We start from the raw sequence: 14,396 nt of genomic DNA, 5'->3' as shown, positions 1-14,396 counted from the left end.
ATTCCTCAACTGAAGACAGGTATAAGCAATGGTAACTCCATCTGCAAAACATTCAGCCTGCTTATTTAGGGCATTCTGAAATGGAGAATGTGAACTGTACTAGATAAGATGAAGACAGTTGAATGTGCTACTGTTTACCTTTCAGCTATGCAATCAGAAGGACCTGTGGAGCATGTTCCAGTCTTTGGAAGCACTAGTGGGTCTGTGCGTTCCACCAGTCCTAATGTTCAGACATCTCTCTCTCAGCCCATCTTAACTGTTCAGCAGCAGACGCAAGCAACTGCTTTTGTGCAGCCCACTCAGCAAAGTCATCCTCAGATTGAGCCTGCTAATCAGGAGCCATCCCCTACCATTGTAGAAGTTGTACAGAGCTCTCAAATAGAAAGGCCCTCCACTTCTACAGCAGTGTTTGGCACAGGTTGGTTTTATTTTGTAGGCTTACCTTTTTGAATAGCTCCATTTGGACTCTTGTCAAACCAGGCCTAACTTCAGCAAAAGAATTTGCTGCCCCCCCCTCCCCTTAGTTTATTGCACGTTTTACAAACTTCTGAAGTTAGGCTCCTTTCTTGAACCTTCAGAAACAGTACCTCTGAAATGCTGTTGTCACTGCATTCCTTAAAGCAGAAAATAAATACTCACATGTTTGCTTATCTATTCAGAGCAGCATTGGGGTTTAATACATTAAACCTTGCTGCCTCTGTTTCCATGGTACTGTTGGAGCAAGGTTAATTTTAGGAATCATGAGTAAGCTACTTAAGATGGAATATAAAATATAGAGAACTCTAAAGCTACTCAGTGTGATACACAGTTGCACATCTGTTTGCATCACATGGTGTAGATTTCGGTGTAGAATGTTTATTCCCCAAAATACGCTTTTGTAAACTGTCATTTTTGTTTCCCAATTGATACTTTGTTAAACTATTAGGTGTACTTGTCAGAAGCAAAGATGTTGGAAAAAATACTTTAGTTGTACCCTGAAGCTTACATTTAGGGTCAACTGGGTTGTGAGTATAGGTCCAAGAGCATAAGACATGTAACAAAAGGGGCTGATGTTTTCATGTCCTAGGAAACGGCACAAGGTGATTCTGTCTGATTCTATTTGTTATCATTCAGTGCAGAAAAAGAGGCAATCTTCCAGAGTAAAATACCAAACCTTTTGATTTTTCATTTTGTACATTTGTTGTTCTGAAAATAACTGAGAGGCTCTTAAGTTTCAGCTACCCCAAGTTCTTCACTGTCTAAACGTCCACGAGAGGAAGAGGAGGATAACACTGTGGAAAACTCGGACCAAATTTCAGAGGAAACTGTGGATGTACCTCTCCCAAAGAAACTGAGAAGCATACAGAGAGTTGGACCTGAGGTTTGCAATAACATAAAATGTTACTACTTAATCTGTCCTTTTGGAAGATTTTAATGGGAAGAGCAAGTACAGTTAATTCAGAACAAGTCAGTTAATTCTTAACGTGACTTTTTAATCTATTGGGGAGGAAGCAGTTATGTTTGGGTATTTTAAACGGCAGAGGTTACACCAGTTGCAATGAATGACGCAAATCTTATCAAACTGTAGGATGGAAGACAGAGGGCCATATACTAGCATCGAGGAGGAAGAAGTTAAAACATTTTTCAGTGTGGTCTGGAAGGTCGTTATCTACAGTTATTCAGGAATAAAATACAGTGTACTTGAGATGCCAGGGAAGCAAAGATGAGTTCCATGGAAAAGCTTACAGGAGAAGCATGTGAAATATTGGTGTGAGGGAATTGGGATGTCTTGCAAAAAAGGAATAACTTGAGACAGAACCTCAGAGCAGGCAACTTATGAATAATGTTAAGGAAATCAAAGATGTTTTATTAACTCTGTACCAGAGGGTTGTTGCATAACAGAAAAGGGGAAGATTGTGTAAGAACATTATCACTTAATTAGCTGAGAGGATGGAGGTAGAATGGGAAACCTTGAGGGTTCTTTTTGGTCCTGAAAAGTTTTAGAGACACTGAGGTCCACTGGACTGGAATGGGGAAATTGTATTTCTCCAGGGCAGAGAAATGGGGTGCTAGATAAAAGTAGATCTAAGGAGTAATAGTAAAAGGGGAACAAAATGTTGCCCATCATATCTGTGGGAAAAGATAATTTTTCAAAAAAAGTAAAAAATTCTCAAACATATTAAAGAACTAAACTGTAGGGCTAATTATGTGTTTTAAATGAGAAAAATATATGTTCTTTCAGGAGGAAGTGACAGCAGAAGAGAGCACTGATGGTGAGGTAGAAGCTCAAACATACAATCAAGACTCACAAGACTCAATTGGAGAAGTAAGCATATTTGAAAAGAAAAAAATATTCATTTCAGCAGAAATAGCTATCTTCTGCCTCCCCCAACTCTCAGTATTTTTAGAAGTGAAATCTCAAATCAGATCCTGCAGGTTTCCAGTGGAAACCACTTATAACTTTTTAAAGTTTAGACTTGCAATGTTCAAGGGTGGATGCTCAATTTTTATTGCACTGTACACATAGCTATATAATTAACATTCAGAATGTTAATGAAGCTTTGCAATTTTGAATTGTAATTTGATGTGTTGTTTTAGAAACCCTAGTATCCTTAAAACCCCAGTTTTATATAGTGAAACTGAGATGTAGGGGTTAAATGAGTCACAGTCTTAAAAGGGAATTGGAGTTTTCAGTTCTTTGCTTACTCCTTTGGAGTACTTCTCTTTGCTTTCTGGCTTTTCTTTTACAGAGAGCTTTGACAAATCCTTGAGCAAGCTTAGTGTTACATGGGTCATGATGTGATAAACAAAGGAAAATAAAGTTGGTTTTGTTCTAGTTCTGCAAAAATGCCCATTGTAGCTATGTTAGGAAAGCCAAATGTAAGTGAAAACCATTAATTTAATCTCCTTTTACCTCAGAAATGAGCAAAAGTGTTGTGGTAATTCCCTAACTTGGCAAAACCTCATTCTGAGGTGTGGAATCTATTTTCTTTAAGCAGTGGTGGGTACTGAGTCTTTAGTCAGGCATTTTTCCCCCTCATATCCTTCCCATGTTTAAAACGTATGACAAACATTTATCTCCCCATTATTAAATTCCAGCTGTGTGCTCTCTATTCCACAAGTACCTTTAAATTAACAGTTCTAGCACTCAGTGTGATTATTTGAATTCTGCTGCTAGACAACCATTTGCAATGTTAAAGTGACATGTTCAGAAAATAACAGAACCTAGTTATTGTACCTAAACCAAGTCTTGAATGCTGCAAAATGTATGTGGTAGAGTCCTGAATTTTTTTTTTTTTCTAACGAGGTTGTGCGGGACTCTCCCTGATGCTTTTTTTTCTCCTGAACACTTCTAGTCATACTTGTCAGATTCCGTTCAAATGTTTTGAATATACATACGTGCTCTGAATATACATATGTGCTGAATGGAAGGAGAACTATTTGCTAGCTCTGTGGCTGGCTATCATGTGAATTGCATTACTGTTACTCCAGACCAGAAGAACTCTCAAACAGCAGCTCAGAGTTCATGCTTAGAGGAGAGATGGTTGTTCCTTGATCCTGGGGAGACTTTTAGTTGTCTGTAGTTGATTGCTGACAATCATCTGTAGCGTTCTCTTTTGTCCTCTCCTATCTTGGTTAGTTATTAAGGAACAGCAATAACTAGTGTTTCTCTTGTAAGCTTCAGAGTCTGTTTCTCTTCTCTTTGTCCCATCACCAGTCTTGAGCAATGACAGTAACTGCAGTATTGCTGGTGTGCTCAGACTGCCCCTCTAAGTAACCAGGCAATTGTGAACCAGGCTGCCAGGCTGGATGTGAAGTAAGGATAGAGTGCCTCCTCAGCTGTCAGCAATACTCTGTGTATCTGTATTTGGTTATTGTGCAGGTGTTGGTGATAACTCCTTGGTTATCTGAAATAGATGGGTAAACATTTAGACAGCAGCTTTTTATGAATGTGCATTCAAATGCATCATATATGAATACAGTATCCCTAATGAAGGCACCCATCCCAAATCAGATTTGGAAGTGAAGGACAAAATACTTGAACTTGTGTTGTAGAGCAGGCCTCCATTTGGTTGAGGTTGAGAGGTAGGATTGGAAACAGGAAACTCTTAGAAATACAGTGGATGCTTTCCTGAATAACATTTAAAGAATTGTATATGCTGCATTTCATTTTGTTTCTTCTGGTAATTTACTTTTATCTTTTACAGGGTGTTACACAGGGAGAGTACACGCCCATGGAGGATAGTGAAGAAACTTCCCAGTCTATCCCAATAGATCTTGGACCTCTTCAGTCAGATCAACAAAATACTTCTTCATCTCAGGATGGTCAATCCAAGAGAGATGATGTCATTGTAATTGATAGTGATGATGAAGATGATGATGATGAAGAAAATGAAGGCGAGCAGGAAGTATGTATATCATGGAATTACTTTATGAACTACTTTATGATTTTGTCTTTGATCAGATGTAAAGCTCACCTGGCAGGACTAATTTAATCAAAATAATTTTTTTTACTGTATAAATAGTCTGTATTTATGTAGCCTGAACTTCTAGTGTTTTAAAGATACTTGCTAATTCAGCTTGATTTTTTTGAAGTCATAAAATTCTACAGTGCCTCTAGATTATCTATGACTATTCAACATACAAGGGTGGCCTCTGAGGAGAGGCTGGGGGCTGCCCCATGCTGGACACAGCCTGTTCCAGCTGGCTCTGCAGTGGCCCCACTGCAGGACACAGCTGAGCCCATCAGCTGGTGAAAACATATGTAAGAAAGGGAAAAATGCTGCATGGCAGTGTTAGTGTGAGGAGGGGGGAAGAAAAGCGAGAAACAGTCCTGTGAACACCAAGGTCAAAGAAGAATGAGGGGAAGGAGGTGCTCCAGGCATCAGAGTAGATATTCCTTGTAGCCCATGGAAGAGACCACAATGGAGCAGGTGTTTCCCTGCAGCCTGTGGAGAGGAGGATATTCTCTGAAGGAAACTGCAGTCCATGGAGGAATACACTCTACTGCCAGGAACCGTGGCCCATGGAGAGGAGACAAAGGAGGAGCATGTTTATCCTGATGGACGGCAGCCCTTCAGCAGGAAGGACCCACTGCTGGAGTAGTACTTGAAGGACTGCAGTCTGTGGAGAGGACCCACGCTGGAGGAGGAAGGAGTAGCGGAGAGAAACTGTTACGGACTGACCACAATTCCCTGTCCTCTCTGCCCTGCTTGGGTTGGGGGAGGAGGAAGAGGAATTGGGAAAGAGGGGGTGAAGTTGAGCCTGGGAAGAAGAAGGGGGTGGGGGGAAGGTGTTCTGGTTTTTGTCGTTGTTTCTCACCATCCAACTCTAATTGGCAACAAATTAAATTAATTTTCTGCGAGTTTAGTCTGTTTTACGTGTAATGGTTATTGGTAAGTGATCTGCCTGCCTTTATCTTGACTCTCAAGCTTTTTCATCTTATTTTCTACCATTGTCCTGTTGAAGAGGGAGTGTCTGGGTAGGTGTCTGGCAGCCAGCCAAGGTCAACCTACTACAGTAATAGAAAAATACATACATGTACTCTGTGGGTAATAAATGCTGAACATCTTCAGAAAGAGATCCACAGACAAAGGTGGTCTGTGTACCACAAAGTGAAGTGTACCACTTTAAGATTTGAAATCATTCCACTACCCTTTCTGTGCTTCCTTAAGGCTTTTTTGTGGTCTTATCATAGGACTATGAGGATGAGGAAGAGGAAGATGAGGATGATGATGAAGACACAGGGATGGGAGATGAAGGTGATGACAGTAATGAAGGAACTGGTAGTGCTGATGGTAATGACGGATATGAAGCAGATGATGCTGAGGTGAGATTTGTACCTTTTTTTATAGCCTGCTAAATTTCTGGGAATAAACTAGTGTTGTAATGCATCTGCACATATTTGAATACTTGAAAGGACAATCTTAGTGTGAATTCATCCCAGAAAATTGAGGCTCCTAGTAGGTGATGATAATTTCTGTTATAACGGGTGTTTTCACAAGAAAAATCAACTTTGAATGTTTAAGAGGGCTGAATGAAAATGCAGAGTACAGGAGCCAGCAACAAATACTGTAGTTGCAAAGCTAGTAAGGCAGTTTCTTCAAAAGCTGGATATTTCATTGTCTATTATTATGAAATTATGATGGCTACATTGTTCACGTTTGTGTATGTACAGATATGCAAAACTTCTGAAATTTCATAGAGTTGTATAGATTTACCTGATTTTGTAGATATTTACAGAAATATGTTAAGATTTTAATATATTTTACTTAGTTTACTTTCTGAATACTTTTGTACTGCTTTTTTATTCTCTTTAGAGCCTATAAGTTGTTTAGTGCTAAGTCATATAATGTTTATGTGGGTTTTTTTAGGGTGCTGATGGTACAGATCCTGGAACAGAAACTGAGGAAAGCATGGGAGGAGGTGAAAGCAACCAGAGGGCAGCAGATTCTCAAAACAGTGGTATGGTTATTCCATGTTTCTTCAAAGTCTCTGCCTATAAGGGGGGAAGATGTAGAAGCTGTTTTGTATGTGTTAAAATATGCACTTAAGAATGTAAGGCAAAATGCTAAAGACCATTTTAACCTGAAGTGTAGATTCTTTTGAAATGTTCTTTTCTGGATTTATTCTACATTCCTTTGAAAACCCTGCAAGCTCTGGTTGCTATGGAAACTGCTGTTGATGGCTCAGTAGATTAATCTCTCTCTAAATCAGCACTTGAATAATCAATAGTTTGTTTTGGTGCTGGTGTTGACATAGCTGGCACAAGTCCTCTTTTAAGTAATTTTAGATAACAGTACTGAGCTGTCCCCACTCTTGCAAAGGTAAAAATGTCTGTGTTAATGTGGTAGCAGAATTTGAAGACTTTCCTTCATGTTTTCAACTGAGTTTGAAGGGCATGGGTTTACTCCTCTATACTTCTGTATGTTTTAGGAGAAGGGAGTACAAGTGCTGCCGAGTCCACTTTTCCTCATGAAAGCTCAAGAGAACAGCAGCCATCATCTGCCTCGGAGAGACAGGCCCCTCGGCCCCCACAGTCACCACGCAGACCGCCACATCCACTGCCCCCACGATTAACTATTCATGCTCCTCCTCAAGAACTGGGTCCCCCAGTACAGGTATAAACTATCTCTAGCGGTTCAGAAGACTTTTAAAAAATTACTATCTGATTTCTTCTAAATAAAACATAAGTACTCTGCCTATTGTAAAAATAGATTACATCTATTTAGCATCCTAAAAATGGTAGCTGAGCAAACTGACCTAACATGTCTTGTCCTGCAGATTATGGCTGGGCAGGGAACATTAAAAGCAGTAAGGCACTCATGATGGATTTGTATCTTGAAATTATTATACCAGTGTTGTTTCAGTCAGTGACTGCTGTTATTTCCACTACAAAAGCTGTTCTTGAACAGGTTGTAACTCAGACAGATTGGCAGGGGTTTTTATTAGTCTCTGCCCCAATGCAGACGGGGCAAAGGAATGTTGCCATTCATTTTCTAAGTTAAACCTCTCATAGTCAGTGTCTGACCCATGATTATGCTTTGACATAGACCTATAGATTTTGTAAATGAAAACATCATAATGTGAATTTTGCAAAAATATCCTGTCTGAAATTATTCTTTACCATTAACTTGTTCTGGGGCTTGGGGCCACAATAAAGTTTTCTGTTCTCAGTAGAAAGTTGAGTAAAATAGTAATGCCACTTACCCAGAATTTAAACCTACACGATTCTCTTTCATGGTTGGATCAGGCAGCAGATATGAGATATGGAGTAGCAGCTGCCATGGTCTATTCTTTAAGGAGGTATGATACTGTACTGAGCAGTGTTGTACACTGCCACATAATTTTAGCCACTATCCTTGGCTCTGATTGAACAATTGTATGTTATTAGAATTCCAGGAAAGCATTCACACTACTTCAATTTTCTTTACTATAAAGAGAATCCAGATGACTCGAAGACAGTCGGTGGGGCGTGGACTTCAGCTAACTCCTGGTATAGGTGGGATGGTAAGTATATGAAAGTCTACTACTAAAAACCTGCACTGAGGGAACATCCATAACTCTTGGGGTTTATTTTGTTTTTTGAAGAAGCCTAGCTGCTGACTTAAGGGGTGGGATGGTTTCTGTAGTCTTGCAGAAAATATCTTAGTCTGGTTAATTTCTGTATTAATGGAAGGCAAATGCTGGAAAACTCCCGGGAAGCTAAAGGTCTTCAAAAGAGGTTGAATTGGTTTTGTCTAAGGTGGTTTTAATTACTTGGTTTTAGAATCAGTCTTTGAAAGTGGACATGTTACTGGAAAAAATAATAAAATGTTTTCAGCTTCATCCTAAAGGAGCAAGGCTAATTTATGATTTCTGTCTGTCTCCTTCAGCTAATTTTGAACCCTTTATTCAACTTCAGCTGTATTTGACAGACGGAATGCAAGTTCAGTGAGGGAGGGGAGACTGACTGACTAAAAAAGTATATTTTCTGAGGTCAAAGCCATTAGCTCAGATTTTTTGATTCTGCTTGGCTTGCATGTGCCTGTCATTCAATTTCTGCTTGGAACTGGCCTCAGTACCTACTGATTTTTGCCTGGACAGTAACTTAGCACATGGGAGGGAGCTTAGGAGTAGTTTGGAGTGAAAGGTTTGAAAGATATGGGAGGAAGACAGGGAGATGAAAAGAATGCCTTATGAAGGATGAGGGAAGAGGGAGCTGAGGTTTCTGGCTTTGTAGGCAATGCAGGAACAAAGGACACAAGTCTATAGGGAACAGATGATTTGATATGTGAAAAATCCTATATGGCAAGTACATTACAGCCATCCAGATTAAGACAGATGATTCTGATCTACTTATGAATGAGTCACCCTAAGATTCCTTTGTAGTCAACAGGGAGATGTGGCACTTTGATGGTGCAATGATCTCATGGAGCAGATGTCTAAAAATCCTTTGAAAGATGGGTGCTCTGCAAGCGTATGATTTTTGGTTTGGTTTGGTTTCTTTAATTGCCTGTCAGGGCGATCTATATAACTAACTCAGATTTAGATGTCTGAAATCAGACAAGAATTTTGTTAGAGCGAAATCCATCTTTGTTTTGCTGGACAACGTGGAAAAAGCAAACCAACCTTTAACTTGGCTTGGTAGAAACTGGAAATACATTGTAGGCTCTCATCAGCCTCTGTTTTTTCAGCAGCAACACTTCTTTGATGATGAGGACAGAACAGTTCCGAGCACACCAACTCTTGTAGTTCCACATCGTACAGATGGGTTTGCAGAAGCCATTCAGTAAGTAGATGTTGAAGAAAAAAAAAAAAGGCATCTATTTCTTTCTATTTTTCAGTGGAATGAAAATGAATTCAAATTAAATGAACTTGTGATTGGAGTAACGTGCTAAAACGTGCTAAGTAGTATGATAGATGGCTGCATCTACAAATAAGTAATCATTATTTGAACTGTGTATCATGAAACTTATCAGCAAATTAGGAGGCAGATAATCTCCAATGTATTGTATCTTACTGACTTAAGACTAGATTGAGCAAAAAAAAATAGGTTCTTCTATTTCATTTCCTTCCCTGCTCTCTTCCCTCCGCCCCACCCCCTAATATTACCAATAAAAGTAGGAACAGTTATCTCCGTTTTTGCATTTGGGATGGTTTTGGACATGTTCAGCAATCCACTTAAAATTTTGAGAATTCATAGGATGAGTAAGTAACAAATATTCTCTTCAGGACTGTTTTACTGATATTGGATGCAGTCCAAATAAGTTTGAGAAACTAATTGCTATTTAATTAGCAGTATTTTAGCTGATTTTTATGGCCAGTATTAATTCATTTTGTATCATGTATAATTTGTTCTCTTGTTTTGGTCAGGAAGTTGGGTTTTGTTTTGTTTTGGTTTTTTTTCCTGTCTGTCCCCCCCCCCCCCCCCCTTCCTGATCATTGGAAAAATTGCACATTTCCTTAAATCTTTATTTTGATAGTTCCCCCCAGGTAGCTGGAGTTCCTAGATTCAGATTTGGACCCCCTGAAGATATGCCACAAACTAGCTCAAGTCACTCTGATCTTGGTCAGCTTGCGTCACAAGGAGGTAAACCATTTCTGTACTTTCTTTGCCATGGTTGCTAGAGTGAAAAACAAATAAAGCAGTCAATAAAATACAATTCTACTTTCAGGTATTTGTTGAGTGTGGAAACCTGTGACTTAATAATTGTCAGCGGAGAGAGACTGACAGAAAGTAAAAAGGTGTTTCCTTCAAGCTGCTGCACTTCTATTTGTAATATGGTTTTAAAAGTAGAATTCTTCTGTGGGTAGGAACAACAGGCTTGTGAACCGGAGAAGCTGAAATTTCATGTAGGACAAATTGCCTGCTGGGCACAAGAAACTTCATTTAAGGAGAAATGAAATATTGAAGGAATGGCTTTTGATTTTAATTTTACTGTTAATTGTAGCTTTCCTGTAGTAAAATAATAGGAGAAAACAGCAAATGCAAAGAAAACTTCGGGATAAATCCTTACCTGCTAAGAGATGGCCAGGCAATTTGTCTATATTGTTTTTGCTATTGTCCTGAATCAATCCCTTTCTCCTGCATCCCTGTCAGCATGAAACAGTATGCTGTTCTTTGAAGAAAGCTCACAGCAAAATAATGGCATAAGAAAAGGATGAAAGTAAAACAAATAGAAATATTTTCATCAAGGTTTTACCTTTCAATAAATTATAATTAGCTCTGGCAGTAAGTCAAAACAAACTTAAAATAACAAAAATCTCCATATTTAAGTACGGATCACTGGATTTCATCAAGTGTACAGAGAGAAGACAGTTAATCTGCTTTTTAGCTGGCTATTTTAATTGTCACTAAAACTTTGTGTTGCAGGTTTAGGAATGTATGAAACCCCACTATTCCTTGCTCATGAAGAAGAATCAGGTGGTCGTAGCGTTCCCACAACACCATTACAAGTAGCAGCACCAGGTAAGTGGCAAGAAATATTCAGGCTGAAGTAAAGATTAGAAACATTGACTTTCCAGAAAAGAATTAGATTATTGTTTTTGTAGTGCTTATTGCTACGTCAGGAGTATTCAGTAGCCCTTTCCCTGACATGCCTAAGATTTCCATGGATTTTCTGTAGGAAATTCAAACTAACACCATGTTTATTAAACTACCTTTCCTGTACAGTGACAGTTTTTACTGAAAGTGCATCAGCTGATGCTTCAGAGCATGCTTCTCAGTCTGTTCCAATGGTTACGACATCTACTGGCAATCTGTCCACCACTACAGAGGCTGGAGCGGGTGATGATGGGGATGAAGTTTTTGCAGAGGCAGAATCTGAAGGGTAAACTGTGACTTGTTTGGTTCACTAAGACTTGATGTCATGTTAGTTTTAATTATTTATTTTCATCCAGGTCTGCCTGTGATTCATATTCAATTTAACCTGTTCTGGTAGGAAGGACAGCTCAAACAGGATTTAGTAATTTTGTGAAGTAGTACAATCTGACTTTTTCGTCTAAAACCAAAGATTTTTCTTCTGATTTTCTTCTTCTGATTTAAGATAGCTAACATAAAACTCACCAAAAAAAAAAAAAAAATTTCTGTGTTTTTTCAGAATGCAGAGGGCTCTGCAGTAGTCAAATACTGATGGTAAACCCCAGTTTGAAGGACTGGGGTTTGTAGAATAAAAGCTAAAGCATTCCTGTTTGTTACTAGAGAAAATCACTTCTCGTTACAAAGCAAGCATGTATAATGAAGTCATTCAGTTAAGGCAGTGCAAGTACAAAAGATGTAGCGCAAGGGAGGGGAATAAGCAGTTCTTAAGAATTTGATAGACAAATTATTTTGTCTTCCACTTTGCAAGTGCAATTTTTAATATTTATAATAATTGCTATATTTTGTATTATGATCAAATACATTACAAATCTAAAAGGGGATAGGTTATCATTTTATGCTATATTTCACTTTTTATTGGTTGCATAATAATAAAAGATGTGTAGTTCACAATTTACTTAAACTTTTATCTACTGATTGCAGGAGGTAGGAGGTTTGGTTGTAAGAAAATGAAGTGTTACTGCTGCAAGTTAAATATGCCACACAGTTTTCTTGATGCAGCACCAACTTGAACTGCAATAGTCTGCCTACAAATAGGTAGAGCATAGGATAGGTATTCTAATGTTAAGGTCTCATATTTGTTTCTTACAAAACCATCTAATCTTTAGTGAATGAGAAGTATATCCTTAGAGGAACTAAGTGGTTCACAGAAAAGTCTGTAGTTTGGACCAGGCTTTTAGCTTGATAGGACAGCAAGTCAATCTGTTGCTAGTAGAGAACAGCTATTTCCCACAGTTTATGAGTTTTAGTTATTATCTTCTAACAGTTTTTATATACCAGTCAAGGTAGATAAAATGTATACCAAAAAGTGAGCTGCATTTAAACGAAGTTGAATGTTTGGGTTTTTTTTTTTCCAGCCCTATAATGCTTTTTGGTTTTCATCTTTTGAAGACAGAGTCCAAATAACTTAGGTATTTCGCCAATGAGTGATCTTTAGGCGTAAGCAGTCAGTGTGGTCCCTCCACTTCATTCTTCCCCTATCTAAACATACACACCACCATCACATTAGGTTTTTTAGTTATTGTTATTAAATAGCTTCTACGACCTCCTTTGAAAGACAGTTAGTATGTTGAATATGATATGCAGCCCAACTCCAGATGCGAGGAAATGACATTGTTATTTTTCTAAGAGCCAGATAAATCTCTCATTATTGGGGCAGGGGGACATGACAAAACAATAAAACCAGGGAGAATTTCTGGGGAAAGACATTTGCATAGTAATCTTTCTGCTCCAACATGATGCGCTTTTTCCTGAGCTTTTTGAAACTATGTGAATACACTTACATGTTCTTCCTCCCCCTCCTTCTCTTCTAGAATTACTTCAGAAGTAGGCCTAGAAATTGATAGCCAGCAAGAAGAAGAATCTGTTCAAGCTTCTGATGAGTCAGATCTTCCTTCGACTAGTCAAGATCCTCCTTCTAGTTCATCTGCAGGTACAGGTTAATTGCTGGAAGCAGTTGTTTCGTACCATTTCATTAAGCGTGGGAACTTTTTGGGTCAGCATCATGCACTGCTGATAGCCAACGTACATAAAGTAAGATAGAACTCTTAGAGCAAGATCATGTTTTGATGCCTATAGTCTTAATGGCAAACTATTTTTACTTGGACTGCAGTAACTAGAGTAGGCTGTAGTAAGAATAATGCTTCAGGGAGCAAAAGTTATTGATACTTTGGTGATTCTATGCACTGTTATGTTTGATGTCAGTTTTTAAAATATTTTTCAATATTAAATCATTGAAGAACAGTAAGTAAATCACTGTTGAGTTACCAATTTAACCACCTAGCATAGATGATGAAAGAAGTCCCAAACTTACTTGTTTTGAGGCTTTTATTTATATCAAAGATGTCAATGAAATAAGGATGTACTTTCATAATTTTAAAGTAAATTCAAGAGCATAATGCGTATCAAATCATGTAAACATTAACAGTGAGAAACCGTACTAGACACAGACATTCTTTCCTCCATTTCCACTTCTTCAGACACAAGCAGTAATCAGCCTAAGCCATTTCGACGTGTCAGACTTCAGCCACCGGCACTAAGAACTGGTGTTCGTGGTCGTCAGTTCAACAGACAGCGGGGTAAGTGTTCATGGTTGCTCAAATTCAAACTCTTTTTCTTTAGAACAAGTTTTTAGTACATTCTTCCTGTGGGGACCATATATGAAGTACTACTTTATATGCCTGTGTTTGCTTGTAAGATGTTAAATAATACAGCATCCCTTCCCTAGCTTTCAATAGCTCTGTAGTTTCCTTAGTTTCCTTAGCTACCCTAAGAGATCTGTAGTTTTGGTTTAGTATGTTAGTGTGAGCATTTTTTAGATAGGCAAACTTTCTTCTTATGTGACACGTGGTTCTTATCAATGGAGAGGAAGTAAAGTGCAGTAGATCTTAAACTTTGCAAATTTTTAAAAGAAGATTTTAAAAAATGATATTAGGACATAAGTTTAGAAATCTTTGTTTTTAACATTACATATTAGTTTCCCATTTGGTACATAGTGGGATAATAACTGGAATCCCTATGTCTTACACTGATTTAAAAAAACAACCAAAAAAGTTTATAGAAGTATTACAGACTTTTGTAACGCAGTATAGAGTGAAACTGTGACAATAAATTGTTTGCAACATCTGTATTAAGAAAAATCTTTAGATGAATTATATTCAGTTTGGCATTGTTTTAACATTGTAGAAGACTTGATAGTAGCATTGACATATAGGTATCTGGTATTTTAAAGAAAAAAAAAGTGAGGAGGTGGACCTAGGATAGATTTTCTTTCTAGTCTATCGCCATTTCTTTAATAACAAAAGGGAGGGACTAACTGATTTCAACTGTGGTAAGA

At 38.2% G+C, this 14,396-nt stretch overlaps 1 protein-coding gene across 4 annotated transcripts in view; it reads left to right on the top strand.

Annotated features, from left to right (window-relative positions):
- Nucleotides 1-14,396, top strand: part of TPR (translocated promoter region, nuclear basket protein) — a 42,147-nt gene that overhangs the window by 27,290 nt on the left and 461 nt on the right. For 2 of the 4 annotated variants that reach the window (XM_072867166.1, XM_072867163.1), the window contains 14 exons: nt 146-418; nt 1,212-1,360; nt 2,222-2,305; nt 4,188-4,388; nt 5,678-5,809; nt 6,354-6,444; nt 6,916-7,100; nt 7,921-7,989; nt 9,156-9,250; nt 9,945-10,051; nt 10,835-10,930; nt 11,135-11,291; nt 12,874-12,992; nt 13,540-13,638. In XM_072867166.1, the coding sequence (XP_072723267.1) occupies nt 146-418; nt 1,212-1,360; nt 2,222-2,305; nt 4,188-4,388; nt 5,678-5,809; nt 6,354-6,444; nt 6,916-7,100; nt 7,921-7,989; nt 9,156-9,250; nt 9,945-10,051; nt 10,835-10,930; nt 11,135-11,291; nt 12,874-12,992; nt 13,540-13,638 (1,857 nt within the window). The remainder of the gene's footprint in view (nt 1-145; nt 419-1,211; nt 1,361-2,221; nt 2,306-4,187; nt 4,389-5,677; nt 5,810-6,353; nt 6,445-6,915; nt 7,101-7,920; nt 7,990-9,155; nt 9,251-9,944; nt 10,052-10,834; nt 10,931-11,134; nt 11,292-12,873; nt 12,993-13,539; nt 13,639-14,396) is intronic. The other 2 variants (XM_072867165.1, XM_072867164.1) reach the window with 2 other exon arrangements.

The sequence above is a fragment of the Ciconia boyciana genome, chromosome 7 (assembly GCF_034638445.1).
Source record: "Ciconia boyciana chromosome 7, ASM3463844v1, whole genome shotgun sequence".
Lineage (NCBI taxonomy): Eukaryota > Metazoa > Chordata > Aves > Ciconiiformes > Ciconiidae > Ciconia > Ciconia boyciana.
Note: the sequence above shows the minus strand (reverse complement) of the source record. Positions and strands in the feature narration are given on the sequence as shown.